This window comes from Macrobrachium rosenbergii, chromosome 8 (assembly GCF_040412425.1).
Source record: "Macrobrachium rosenbergii isolate ZJJX-2024 chromosome 8, ASM4041242v1, whole genome shotgun sequence".
In the NCBI taxonomy this organism is placed as follows: domain Eukaryota; kingdom Metazoa; phylum Arthropoda; class Malacostraca; order Decapoda; family Palaemonidae; genus Macrobrachium; species Macrobrachium rosenbergii.
The window spans coordinates 32,986,360-33,001,539 of record NC_089748.1 but is presented as its reverse complement, the minus strand read 5'-3'; the positions used below and the strand labels follow the sequence as shown (position 1 = coordinate 33,001,539).

At 36.3% G+C, this 15,180-nt stretch overlaps 1 protein-coding gene across 2 annotated transcripts in view; it reads left to right on the top strand.

Moving 5' to 3' along the window:
- The window catches only part of fuss (fussel), a 150,968-nt gene extending 137,147 nt beyond the window's left edge, over positions 1 to 13,821 (top strand). For both annotated transcript variants that reach the window (XM_067107382.1, XM_067107380.1), the window contains exons 8-9: positions 7,161 to 7,413; positions 13,466 to 13,821. In XM_067107382.1, the coding sequence (XP_066963483.1) occupies positions 7,161 to 7,413; positions 13,466 to 13,503 (291 nt within the window). In that variant the 3' untranslated portion in view covers positions 13,504 to 13,821. The remainder of the gene's footprint in view (positions 1 to 7,160; positions 7,414 to 13,465) is intronic.
- The last annotated feature ends 1,359 nt before the right edge of the window (positions 13,822 to 15,180 follow it).

Genomic DNA, 15,180 nt, shown 5'->3' with positions numbered 1-15,180 from the left:
TATGGATTAACCAGGCATCCATTCAGTGTCATTAAACAGCCCGACCGGAGCAGCGAAGAGGCCGAACATTTCTGACCAAACTCTGACGTCGACCTCGCTCACTATGGCAACCTCAGGAACGCTGTCATCGTCGTCTCTCTCTCTCTCTCTCTCTCTCTCTCTCTCTCTCTCTCTCTCTCATCCTCTCTCTCTCTCTGTCTCTCTCATTCATCCTTTCTCTTTCTCTCTCTCTCTCTCTCTCATTCATCCTTTCTCTTTCTCTCTCTCTCTCTCTCTCTCATTCATCATCCTTTCTCTTCTCTCTCTCTCTCTCTCTCTCTCTCTCTCTCTCTCTTCTCTCTTTCTCTTTCTCTCTCATTCTCCTCTCTCTCTTTCTCTCTCTTCCTCTTTCTCTCTCACTCTCTCATTCCCATCCTTTCTCTTCTCTCTCTCTCTCTCTCATTCATCCTTTCTCTTTCTCTCTTCCTCTCTCTCTCTCTCTCTCTCTCCTTTCTCTTCTCTCTCTCAACTAATTACACACTCAATCATTCTTACCTTTAATTTTCATTGGCAGGTCTGTTTACTGACTTCTCTCTTGTACCTCCTCTGCTTACTGTCTCTCTCAAATCCCTTCTTGAGGACGGTTCTTCTTTCTCTCTCATTTATCCTTTCTCTCTTTCTCTCTCATTCCTCCTTTCTCGTTTGTACTCACTCTGTAGAACGCACTGACTTGTGCATTCACAGGATCACAATACTGCACAAACACATTTATATATATACTGTATATCTATATTTACTATGTATATATATACTCTAAGTGTGCATTTCTGTATGTTCATGTATGACTGTATCTCTTTATTTATTATATGTATATTATCTATTATATATATACATACATATATATTATATATATATATATATATATATCTAAATATATATATATATATATATATATCTATCTATCTATATCTATATATATATATCTATATATCTATCTATCTCTATAAAGGTTCTCTCTCATTGCTCATCTATGAAATCCACAAGATTTAAGCTGAATTTTGCAATAATTTTGTCTTGATAATTGTGTAACTGAACTTGATCTGTGTAAGGGAATCCAACCTGAACAGATTTTGCAGTTTTAGATTTTTCATAAAGTTTTTGTCCCTTGATTTATATAATAAGACTTTGCAATAACTAAAATTTTACCTAATTCTGCTGCTGAATGGATGATGCAATGCAATGCAATAACTCATCCACCCTGGAATTAATGAATTTCCAAGCCTTTACCAGTGGAAACTCTAGTTTGAATTTTCTGTCAGTGAAAGGTTGCTCAGAATTGACTGAATTGATCTGAATATAGAATTATAGGCCAAACGCCAAGCACTGGGACCAGTGAGGTCATTCAGTTCTTAGAAACGTTTAGTTCAGAGCTTCTCATCTGAAACATTTACCGCACAAAGAACCAGGTAATAGAACCAGGTAATGGTACCTGGTGATTATGAATGAACGGTCTTCCAGAAATATAGGTTTTGACCATTTCTTACAAGAAACATGTCCTCTGATGCACCTCTTTGCACTTTAAGTACTGAACTTAGGTTGTTAGGAAGGGTGGGAAGGAGAGAGAGAGACTCCTCAGACCTCAATCTTCTCTTGCCCCAGGTCCCTCAGTGTGAGGCACCTCTCTCTTGCTAACTCTTCCGGTATATTTTGCATCTTCCAGTCTTGGGTCTGGGATTCTGATATTTATCAGCTTATTCTTAAACAAATCTGTTATGTTCCTCAGATGAGCTGGTAGCGCATTGAATGACGCTGCATTATCGATGCTGGTGCGTGGTGGATTAATGTCCTGTGTGCTTCAATTTTCAGTTTTTGATCTACAATAATTTTAGTTCATGATGTTTTCGCAATTCCTTTATATATTACCATGTATATAAGACTATATAAATTTACGAATTGTATATTTCCCAGTAGTATATATATACAAATGACCTTTGTACATAAGTGTGCATTTATATTGCAATATTCAAGTGGACTACGTTCATAAAGCATAATCATGACTTTTCTAGTTTTGAAGTGCCAGGAACAACATTCCCATTTTTTGTTTGCATTTTGCCAATATTGCATTTATTTATTATATGGTCTTTATCTTCCTTTTGTGATTGTCTCATATATCCTTTATATATATAGCATTCCTATTTATCACCATAGTTCATTGATTCAAATTTATAGAGTAAATATCCTATTTATCTCTGCCCATTTATATATTTTGTTTATCTCTTTATATATATTTCTCTACTTATTCTTGTGTCATCTGCGAAACTTACTGAGTCCTTATCTGTCTATGAAATCATAATCACAAACAGCAATGCAACACTGTACCCTGTGGTACACCGATTTAAGCTTCATCCGATTTCTCATCGTTTTGCAATCACTATCTTTGTCTTTTGCAAAAATTGTGTTTATCCATCTTCTGTCAACAATGTTATCTTTTCTAATTTTTTCGCTAATATATTATGATCTACAACCAAAGTCTAGAAACAGATTTTTTTCATTTTTTTTATATTTTTCATAAACAGTTTTTGTCCCCGGTACAAAACCATGTTTTATATAATAATCTATTTTTCAGACTTTTTCATTACCCTTTCATATACTTTCAAAATTTTACAGGCCTAAATTCTGCTGTCTGAATGGATGATGCAATGCAATGCAATAAAATCTTGCCTGTATCCATACCTGGAATAATTAATGAATTTCAAGCCTTTAACAGTGGAAACTCTATCTGTTTGAATTTTCTGTCATTGAAATATTGCTCATCTATATTTGATAAGTATTCAGATTTTCATTGATTTCTGAATTATCTTCATTGTCAATTATAGGTGTAAATTCAAACGCTTTCTGCTAATATGTTACACTGGGACCCCTTCAGTGAGGTCATTTATTTTATTTCTTTTTGCATAACGTTTTTAGTTCAGTGCTTTCTTCTAGGTTCCATTTTTCATTTTCTTTTTTGATTGTAAATCATTTTCTATCTTACTTTTTAGTTCCATCAAAAGAACTTTCTAATTTTCTGAACAAGGTAATAGAACCAGGTAATGGTTTCCTGGTGATTATGAATAAACGGTCTTCATCAGAAATATAGTTTTTGACCATTTCTTACATGAAACATGTCCTCTGTTTTCATGTATGCACCTGTTAATTCTTTGCACTTTATACTATTATTTCTTTAACTTAGGTTGTTAGGAAAATATTATCCTTTCTTGTTGGTAGGTGATTTATTTGCTGGAAGGAGAGAAATTGATCTTCTGAGAGATAGAGAGATTCTACAAAGAGAAAGAGAGAGAGAGAGAGAGAGAGAGAGAGAGAGGGCTCAAGCTACAGTGAAAGCTTCCATGAGAGAGAGAGAGAGAAGAGAGAGAGAGAGAGAGAGAGAGAGAGAGAGAGAGAGAGTCTCAAGGTAAAATGCAAGCTTACATGAGAGAGAGAGAGAGAGAGAGAGAGAGAGAGAGAGAGAGAGAGAGAGAGAGAGAGAGAGAGAGAGAGTTTCAAGCTACAATGCAAGCTGTGTCCGTTCAGAACTTCTTTCATTTTAATGGAATATATCATTCTAATGGTACACTTTGGAAGTCACTGTTTGCTTCCGTGTTTCCCTCGGGGTTGCGCTCTCCATTCTCTGTGATTCGTCCGATTTGTGGTTGCCTCTGGCTTAAGCTAAGTGAAGTGCAGTGTTATATAAATTTCAAATTTCGCCAAAGGAATTAGACAATTAGAAAGGTTAATAACTTTCTCTTTCTCTCTCTATCACACTTTATATATTTAATTAATTATTCCTTTATTTATATATTTTTTTTATTTCTTCATTTTTTAAACTGATTTATTATTTATTTTTATTATAGATTAAATCTTATAATTGAAATAAAGAATTTCTCCTTCCATAGGCCTCAAAAGAGAGACCAGTCTTCACTTTCTTCTCAAAGCAATGTTAGATAGGACGGGAAACTCATGCCGTCATCTAGCCCGGGTTCGAAGCAACGAGAAACAAGTAAAATTTGCGCCGAAGTTTCTTCTTCTCAATTGAGTTTTCTGTATAGCGTATGATGCCGTATGAAACTTTCAGCCACGGCCCATGAAATTTTTAGCCGCCACCCATGAAACTTTCAGCCATGGCACAGTGGAGGCCTGTGTTGTTGGTACCTATAACGCTGCCATATGTACAATTATGGCTAACTTTAACCTTAAATGAAATAAAAACTACTGAGGCTAGAGGGCTGCAATTTGGCATGTTTGGTGATTGGAGGGTGGACGATCAACATACCAATTTGCAGCCCTCTAGACTCAGTAGTTTGTAAGATCTAAGGGCGGACAGAAAAAGTGTGGACTGACAGACAAAGCCGGCACAATAGTTTTATTTTACAGACAACTAAAAGAAGAGTTAAGGGAAAAAGGTCATATTTCTGTTGCCTAAAGATCAAAGAACGGAACTGGGTTGAGTGGACTGCTTTTTGACAAAGGCCTATGGTGGCATAAGGCCGCCTTATGCTAAAGAATAACCTAATGTTATCGGGGTTAAGAAACAGCCAATAGATAATGTCGGATCTTCATGGAGCAGTGGCTGAAATGGAAAAAAAGACTGTGGCATAAGATAACTAATCTATGGAGCAGCCAATAGATAATAGTACCTGTAAAAAAATCTTCATGACAGATTCCATCTGTGACTGTGTCAAATGGGGAGATGATTTAATGGGGGGGAGGGTTTGTTGGGGGCTGATAGGGGTGGGGGGAAAGGGAGGTGGGGAGTGCTTTTGATCAGAAGAACTGACTTGGATTCAAGTCTTTGGCGGAGAAAACAAGATATGACCTGATATTAAAAAAAAAAAAATAGTAACCAGACTAAATGAGAGAAATTATTTGCCAATATTTTCTAATAAAAAATAATAAAATCTGTTAAAAATTTACCTAATTTTCTTAATCTCAAGAGATTTTATTGGCCACTGTATATCTCAACAAAAATTTAAGCCCACTGAATGTTACAAGTAAGTTAAAAATAATTTAAAATAACAGATTTTATCACTAAAATTAACCACAAAACGCTTGTAGCAATTGGTGAAGTCGGAGGTGGTCGTCACTTGGATGGGTTACCATCTTTGAGTCCCAGTTACCGTGGCAAATGCTTGTGGCCAACCAGAGATAATTAATCATTAATCAATGAACTCGTGACGGCAACAGAGTGCAATTAATTTGAAAAGAATAATACCGCGAATACTTAAGTTGCGGGAAGTGTGTTTGCACCATAATGGGAAAGGTGGTTTCCATGGCGACGAATCGTGTGAGTTGATGTGTCTTAATGATTATATCTGATTATATGTCAGGTTTTTTCATTATTTTGTTATTCCAGTGTTTATTAATTCTGCTTATGAACAAATAGAGAGAAAAATTACTTATTACTTTATTATTCATCTTATTTTTAATTGCTGTGAATATCAAATACTAATAATATGTTTATGTTTTCGTTGAAGTTAACCGGATCATCAGATTAGATTTAATAACTTACTAATTTCTCAAAAATTTCCCGTTCTGGCAAACGCTTTCAAGGTCATTTCAGTAACGTTTGACCATTTTTTGTAAATATAATCTGACCTTGACCTTTATGACATTTTCTTTCCGCATCTTCAGGTCGATTTGATTCCTTACTAATATCTCCAGAAATATCATTCTGTGACAAACGTTTTCAAGGTCATTTCAGAGTAACGTCTGACCTTTTTTCGTGATATAATCTGACCTTGACCTCCTTGACCTTGACTTCCTTGACCTTTCCTTATCCTCAAGTAGATTTAATTCCTTACCAATATCTCCAGAAACGTCCTTTTTTTTGGCAAGCGTTTTCAAGGTCATTTCAGTAACTTTTGACCTTATTTTCGTAAATCTAATCTGACCTTGACCCCCTTGACCTTGACCTTTCCCTATCCTCAAGTAGATTTGATTCCTTACTAATATCTCCAGAAATATCTTTTTTGGCAAACATTTTCAAGATCATCTCAGTAATGTTTGATCTTTTTTGTAAATTTATTCTGACCTTGACCTCATTGACCTTGACCTCATGGACCTTGACCTTCCCTTAGCCTCAAGTAGATTTGATTCCCTACTGATATCTCCAGAAATGTCCTTTTTGGCAAGTGTTTTCAAGGTCATTTCAGTAATGTTTGACCTTTTTTGTGAATATAATCTGACCTTGACCTTTATGGGATTTTCTTTCCACATCCTCAGTAGATTTGATTCTTTACTAATATCTCCAGAAATATCTTTTTTGGCAAGCATTTTCAAGGTCATTTCAGTAAGATTTTACCTTATTTTTGTCAATATAATCTGACCTTCTCTTTGACCTTTATGCCCTTTTCTTTCCATATCTTCAGGTAGATTTGATTCCTTACTAATATCTCCAGAAATATACTTTTTTGACAACGTTTCCAAGGTCATTTCAGTAACGTTTGACCTTATTTTCGTAAATTTAATCTGACCTTGACTTCCTTGACCTTTAACTTCCCTTATCCTCAAGTAGATTTGATTAATTACTGTTATCTCCAGAAATATACTTTTTTGGCAAACGTTTTCAAGATCATTTCAGTAACGTTTGACCTTTTTTGTAAATTTTTTTCTCTCCTTGACCTTTATCTTCACCTTTCCTTTCCACGTCCTAATTTAATCTGACCTTGACCTTTATGACCTTTGCTTTCTGCATCCTCAGGTAAGTTTAATTCCCTACTAATATCTCCAAAAACATCCTTTTTAGCAGATGTTATCAAGGCCATTTCAGTAGTGTTTGCCCTTTTTCGTACATTTAATCTGATCTTGACCTTGACCTCTACCTTTCCTTTCTACATCCTGAAGCAGACTTGATTCTTAACTAATATCTCCAAAAATGTTCTTTTTCGCCAAATATTTTCAAGGTCATTTCAGTAATGTATGATATTTTTTCATAATTTTTTTTATCTGACCTTGACTTTGTTCTTGACCTTTATGACCTTTCATTTCCACATCCTAAAATAGATTTGATTCCTTTCTAATATCTCCAGAAACGTCCTGTTTTGCCAAACGTTTTCAAGGTCATCTCGGTAAGGTTTGACCTTTTTTTCGTCAATTTAATCTGACCTTGACCTAAACCTTGGCCTCTTATCTCACGTCCTCAGGTCCAGCCGTCGACGAGCGAGTCCCCCATATCGGCCACGTCAGCAGCAGCAGCAGCAGCAGCCGGGGGGGCCGCGGAAGAGGACCCCCGTCTGAGGCTCTTCCTCCTGCGGGAGGTGGAAGCCCGCCGGAGGGTCGAGCAGGAGATGGCCAGGTTGAAGTACACCTACACGTCGCATCTCCACCACAGTCTCCACCACAGCCTCCATCACAGCCTCCACACAGCTCTGCAGCCCCCCCATCACGTCGCGAAAGGTTGGGAGATGATGTTGATGATGGTGTGGTTGGGGAGGGGGGGGAGGAGGCAGGGAGAGAGGGAGGGGGAAGTTGGGGGAATGGAAAGATATTACATGACTGGAAATTCGTAATTTTGCTCTGTAAAAATTTTTGAGTGAATGGAAATTCATTTCCCATTTTAAAAATTCTTGAACGAATGGGAATTCGTCATTTCCCTTTTTAAAAATTCTCGAGCGAATGGAAATTTGCCATTTCTCTTTTTAAAAATTCTTGAACGAATGGAAATTCATCATTTCCCATTTTTAAAAATTCTTGAAGGTATGGAAATTCATCATTTCCCTTTTTAAAAATTCTTGAATAAATGGAAATTCACCATTTTCCCTTTTTAAAAATTCTTGAACGAATGGAAATTCGCCATTTCCCCTTTTTAAAAATTCCTGAGCGAATGGGAATTCGTCATTTCCTTTTTTTAAAAATTCTTGAACGAATGGAAATTCGTCATTTCCCCTTTTTGAAATTTTGAACGAATGGAAATTCGTCACTTTCCCTTTTTAAAAATTCTTAAACGATTGGAAATTCGTCATTTCCCCTTTTTGAAAGTTCTTGAACGAATGGAAATTCGTCATTTTCACTTTTTAAAATGTCTTGAACCACTGGAAATTCGCATTTCCCCTTTTCAAAAATTCTTGAACGAATGGAAATCGGTAAAATGCTGTATGAGCCGCTGCCCATGAATCTTTAACCACGGCCCAGTGGTGGCCTGTCCTATATCATTGCCAGAAGCACGATTATGGCTAACTCTAACCTTAAATAAAATAAAAACTACTGAGGCTAGAGGGCTGCAATTTGGTATGTTTGATGATTGGAGGGTGGATGATCAACATACCAATTTGCAGCCCTCTAGCCTCAGTAGTTTTTAAGATCTGAGGGCGGTTAGAAAAAGTGCGGACGGACAGACAAATAGCCTTCTCAGTAGTTTTTTTTTAACAGAAAACTAAAAAATTATGAATGTATATATATCTGTTACTGCTAACATGACCGACATGGTAAACGTATATCATTTGGGAAGCAATAATATTAATTATTTTCAAAATTACAATGGTTTAATTGCCACTGATGTTGTCAAAAAGTTAGAAATTGGGAGGATTAGGATAGAGATTAGTGGAGAGAGAGAGAGAGAGAGAGAGAGAGAGAGAGAGAGAGAGAGAGAATGTAATTAAAAGAACGCGGCTCTCTCAATTTTTCATTTTTTGTCGGCAAATTCATCCCTTAGCCAAAAGATTATAAGGTATAGCGTGGAGAGAGAGAGAGAGAGAGAGAGAGAGAGAGAGAGAGAGAGAGAGAGAGAGAGAGAGAGAGAGAGTATAATTGAAATAATCCCGCACTCTCACTTTGTCATTTTTTGGTGCTAAATTCATCCCTCAGCCAAAAATTAGAAAGTACGATTAGAAGATACGATGTGAGAGAGAGAGAGAGAGAGAGAGAGAGAGAGAATTTTTCATTTTTTGTCGGCAAATTCATCCCTTAGAAAAGATTATAAGAGAGAGAGAGAGAGAGAGAGAGAGAGAGAATTTAAAGAACACAACAGTCTCACCCTTTCATTTTTGTCGCCAAATTCATCCCTCAGCCAAACGATTAGAAGGTACGATGTGAGAGAGAGAGAGAGAGAGAGAGAGAGAGAGAGAGAGAGAGAGAGAGAGAGAGAGAGAGAAACGATTAGAAGGTACGATGTGGAGAGAGAGAGCGTAATTAAAAGGAGAATCTATCCCAGCGTTTGGTAATTAAGGCAAACGGAGGAAACGGCGACTCACATTCCGTGTGTCACGCGACGCAGACGGAGATTCCGATAAGACAGAGGCGCCGCGTCTGTAACGACCCGCCTGTCAATCAAATCGGTATTATTATTATCATTATTTAAAACACCGTCGATAATAGATTTCGCAGATAAGGCGACTCTTTGATGACGTTCCGGGAGTCTCGATGGTCTCCAGGATAGATAGGCGTGGATTATGCTGCTGTGGGCTGCGTTGATGGGCGGGGGCGTGAAGCCCTGATATCTTTGTAGTTGTGTATACTCGTATGGGATGCAACTTTATATATAAATATATACAGTATGTGTATATGTATTTATTTATGTATATATATAAATGTATATGTATAAATATATATCTACATATAATATATGTATTTATATATACTGTATATATAAATATATATATATATATATTTATATATATATAGCAATCTGCGGCGTTCGCTAATATGCGTCATACATCGCGTGTTACCGCATAACTACCGCGAAAAGGCCGTGGTCGAACCGCTACTACCGCAGTTCTTGATTCTCGGGGATTAAATCTACCGCTGCCGTTCCTGGAACCGCTATTTACCGAAGTGGCAAGAAGGAGCAGAGGGTAGAAGAAATGTTTGTAATTGTAATAACGGTAATTTTTAAAATTATTTTTAGTTTGCAATCTGTGCCGGCTTTGTTCCGTACTGTTTCTGTACGTTTTGTGTCCGCGCTTTTTCTGTCCGCACTTTTTCTGTCCGTTTTTCTGTCCGGCATCGCGTTCTGTCCGCGCTACCTTTTACCGCACTTTTTCTACCGCACTTTTTCTGTCGCGGTCGAACCGCTACTGTCCGCAGTTCTTGATTCTCCGCGGATTAAATTTTTCCCGCAATTTTTTCTGTTCCTGAACCGCCGCGCTTTACTGTCCGCACTTTTTTCTGTCCGTTTTTTGTCGGCAATTTTTTCTGTCCGCACTTTTTCTGGCGCTTTACTGTCCGAAATTTTTGTCCGCACTTTTTTGTCCGCACTTTTTCTTGTCCGCATAACGGTACTTTTTAAACTTATTTTTTAGTTTTCTGTCAGTGAAAATTCTGTCCGCACTTTTTCTGTCCGCACTTTTTCTGTTCCTGTCCGTACTTTTTCTGTCCGCACTTTTTCTGTTTTTTCTGTCCCGCACTTTTTCTGTCCGCACTTTTTCTGTCCGCACTTTTTTTGTCGGCAATTTTTTCTGTCCGCACCTTTTTCTGTCCGCACTTTTTCTGTCTGCACTTTATTCTGTCCGCACTTTTTCTGTTCGCACTTTTTCTGTCCGCACTTTATTCTGTCCGCACTTTTTTCTGTCCGCACTTTTTTTGTCGGCAATTTTTTCTGTCCGCACCTTTTTCTCTCCGCACTTTTTCCGTCTGCACTTTATTCTGTCCGCACTTTTTCTGTCCGCACTTTATTCTGTCCGCACTTTTTCTGTTCGCACTTTTTCTGTCTTTATTCTGTCCGCACTTTTTCTGTCAGCACTTTTTTGTCTGCAATTTTTTCTGTCCGCACCTTTTTCTCTCCGCATTTTTTCTCCGCACTTTATTCTGTCAGCACTTTTTCTGTCCGTCTCTCCGCACTTTTTCTGTCTGCACTTTATTCTGTCAGCACTTTTTCTGTCCGCACTTTATTCTGTCCGCACTTTTTCTGTCCGCACTTTTTTTGTCCGCAATTTTTTCTGTCCACACTTTTTTCTCTCCGCACTTTTTCTGTCTGCACTTTATTCTGTCAGCACTTTTTCTGTCCGCACTTTATTCTGTCCGCACTTTTTCTGTTCGCACTTTTTCTGTCCGCACTTTTTCTGTCCACCCTCAGATCTTAAAATCTACTGAGGCTAGAGGGCTGCAATTGGTATGTTGATCCAGTCATCAAACATACCAAATTTTAGCCCTCTAGCCTCAGTAGTTTTTCTAATTTTATTTAAGGTTAAAGTTAGCCATAATCGTGCATCTGGCAAAGATAAAATATAGGCCAAACCACCATGGGCCGCGGCTCATACAGCATTATACCGAGACCACCGAAAGATAGATCTATTTTCGGTGGCCTTGATTAGCCTATACGCCGTACAGAAAACTCGATTGCGCCGAAGAAACTTGGGCACATTTTTTACTTGTTCATTGTGTACACCATTGATAACTGCGACAGCTTTATTATAATAGGTTACGTCGTTAACGAGTGAAAAATGAGCCGAAGTTTCTTCAGCGCAATCGGGTTTTCTGTACAGCCGCTACAGCGTATAATCAAGGTCACCGAAAATAGATTTATCTTTTGGTGGTCTCCGTATAATGCTGTATGAGCCGCGGCCTTTGAAACTTTAACCACGGCCCGGTGGTGGCCTGTCCTATATCGTTGCCAGATGTACGATTATGGCTAAATTTAACCTTAAATAAAATAAAAACTACTGAGGCTAGAGGGCTGCAATTTGGTATGTTTGATGACTGTAGGGTGGATGATCAATATACCAATTTGCAGCCCTCTAGCCTTGGTACTTTTTAAGATTCGAGGGAGGACGGACAGACAAAGCCGGCACAATAGTTTTCTTTTACAGAAAGCTAAAAAGCTACAAAAATTAATCTTGAAAGTAACAGTTTAAAAAAAGTGGGTAACTGTGTAAATTTATCTACAAAACTTGATAAAAACCAGGCAAAAACAGTATTGATTATTGAATTTATCGAATTATTTCTTATCTTCTTTTGCTTTTAAAACAACAATAATCAACAGGTACGGCTGATAACTTCATCAAATCATCTTGTTACCAGAAACGTATATTTTAGGTCGCGGTCAGGTCGATAACGCGACCTCGTTCTGATACTCTGGATGCCGGTTCGATCCTTTTACGGAACGTCAGAATTACTTCATACATTTCTTGCGTTTTGATCTGAGGCTTTGCAGCGACGAGCGTTTCCAAAAACTGTGATGAAGAATTAAAGAAGTTAAAAAGGTCATTGTGGTTATTACATTTATATATACGTATACATACTAAAAAGTGACTAGTAGATTATATATATATATATATATATATATATATATATATATATATATATATATATATATATATATATATATATATATATATATATATATATATATATATATGTGTGTGTGTGTACTGGCCTTGTTACTGAAAGACGAACGACACAGAGAGAGAGAGAGAGAGAGAGAGAGAGAGAGAGAGAGAGAGAGAGAGAGAGAGAGAGAGAGAGAGAGAAACTTATAGCTTTCAGCTTGTCCTCATTACTCGCTCTGCCTATCAAGTTCTAGAAGAACGTAAATTAGGTATTGGAATATTTTTACCTTTTATGACCGTACATATAGGTTTCGTAGAATCCGTAGGATAGTTGTTTTTCATCCCGTTAATCGTCATGGTTACGCAAAAGAGTTATATACAAACGTAAACAAGAGCCATATATAAAAGCTTCACTCACTCGAAAATGCCCAATGTTCGCGTTTTGCGCGAAAGGAAAAGAGTACTAGACCTATGGCGTTGAGAACCTCGAAAAACACAAGAGTCCTAAAAGTTTCCGGAGCACCGAGTCGCGTAAAACAACTTCCGGTAACCAGATGGGAAACGGGCAGAACAACATTTGTAAAAGTGAACGGGAGCTGGCAACGAATGGCCGCCATATACGTCTATCTATCTAGTTGGGATCACCGCTCTGTTTCCCTTAGAAGTTTAATAACAGTTTGGCTTACAGGAGCTACAGAGACAATATCTTCCTGAAGTTAAGTCATTATAGGTTGTTTACGTGGAGGCTAGAACAAAATAATATATTAATAAAGCCATAAAAATATACTGAAAAGACAAGGAACGTCTTGACAAAGAATCCTCTCTTTATTGTGCAGACTCTGAGTCAGGCGGCTCGTCGAAGCTGCACTGTACCTTTAATAAACACTGGAGCGACTTAAAACTCCGTTCCACAACGGAGTTTTGGTCATAAATTCCGAGTATAATGTGAATGTAACAGCAGGCAATTCGCCCCCCAACAGAACTTCGATGTAGTCATATTTTTAAGAGAGGAGAATCAATGTAGATAATGCACGGAGCTTCTGGTAGCCACTGCTCGCCGTGTCGTTGCTGAAGCTGTGTGATAGAACTAGTACCATAATCATTTTTGCTAGTTCTTAATTCATTTTCTACAGTGATCTCACTATTTAGAGTAGAATTGTACCATGTTAGTAGTTCAATAACATCTCCAGTTATGAGCATGCAGACTTAAACACCATCGACTTTATTTTCGCATTTTCTCTCCACAGATTGGCTGGAGACGTCGACAGTGACATCTACGCCCTAGATCGAGAGCCGAGTCGCCATATTGGATTGCTACTCCCACCCCACTCCCCTGACGCCTAAAGTTTCGAAGCTGGGCGTCAAAATGTATCGGGCTGAATTTTTATATTATTAGTGAGAGTTTAAAACTCTGGTCTTTAGATACTTGGAACCGATGATAAGTAGCCGCATATACATAAAATACAAAAAATATGGTTAGTTCATTGATGTCGTGTTGTTATCTCGTACGGTCAAGAGAAAATAATTATATATATTATCATTTTGTTACTATTATTTTTTTTGTAGATTATGCATTCATAAAAAAATATCGTAGATCGATATGGTGAGATGTTAGATGTAACTGAATTTACTATTATTATTATTATTATTATTATTATTATTATTATTATTCCGTAACGCATTTTGTATTGATTTATGTTTTATCATTTTCATCCGAAGAGATTTTTTTAAGTTTGTAATTCATGCCGTGTCTTTTCAAACATTTGTTGTTGCATATCTTCTTTATATTGACATCCTAAAATCTCTCTCTCTCTCTCTCTCTCTCTCTCTCTCTCTCTCTCTCTCTCTCTCTATATATATATATATATATATATATATATATATATATATATATATATATATATATATATATATATATACATATTATATATATATATATGTGTGTATATATATATGTGTATATATATATACATATATATATATATATACAAACACATATACATTTTCAATTGTAGGCCAACAATATTAACAGATAATGCACAACCATTCAACCAAAAACGTCTCAACCGGTGATCAATCAATGAATTTTCACTGAGGCCAAAAAAAAAACAAGCCTGAACTTTTTTGCGGTTGTTGATAAAAAGCCCCAAAACGCTTTGCGTGAATCACGAATAAGGCCTTTATTTTTTTTTAGCGAGAGGATTATTTAACCCCTTCCAAAGGGCATTTTATTATAGACAGTCTTAGGTGCTATCGAGAGAGAGAGAACGTAGGGTTAGAAAATAATGTCATGTTGCGAAATCTGCCTTACTGTATAATATTTTTTTTCTTTTATTTTCAAAAGCAAATAATTTTTGGGAGTTTTTCAAAATCTTTATTATATAATATATTTTTTTATTAGATTTTCAATATACAATAAGTCAAAAATTTATTCTAAGTTTTTCTTTGTTTTTCATCCTAGTTATAATAGAATATGTATCGAATGCTAAATGGGTTATAGATTGTTTCTATATATATTATATATATACATATGTATTTTATATATATGTATTTACATTCTTTGTATTTATATAAATAAATTATAGGTATATATATATATTATATATATACATATATATGCATTTATATATACATATATATATATATATAAATATAGCTATATATATACACACACACACACACACATATATATATATATATATATATATATATATATATATCCTTAACTTCAAATCTAAATCCTAAAAGTTTTCTAACTTATTTTTCAAGCAGATTTAAACAGTGACTTTGAGGTTACGTTAATAATTTTTGTTGAATTGTCTCAAAGATGTTGTTGATGATATTCACATGCTCTTTTTAACAAGAGGATAAATCATAAGGTAATTCTTATTTCTGTTTATTAAACAAATTATTCGAATACAACCAAAGAGGGAACTAAAATAGATATGTGTACATGCACAAG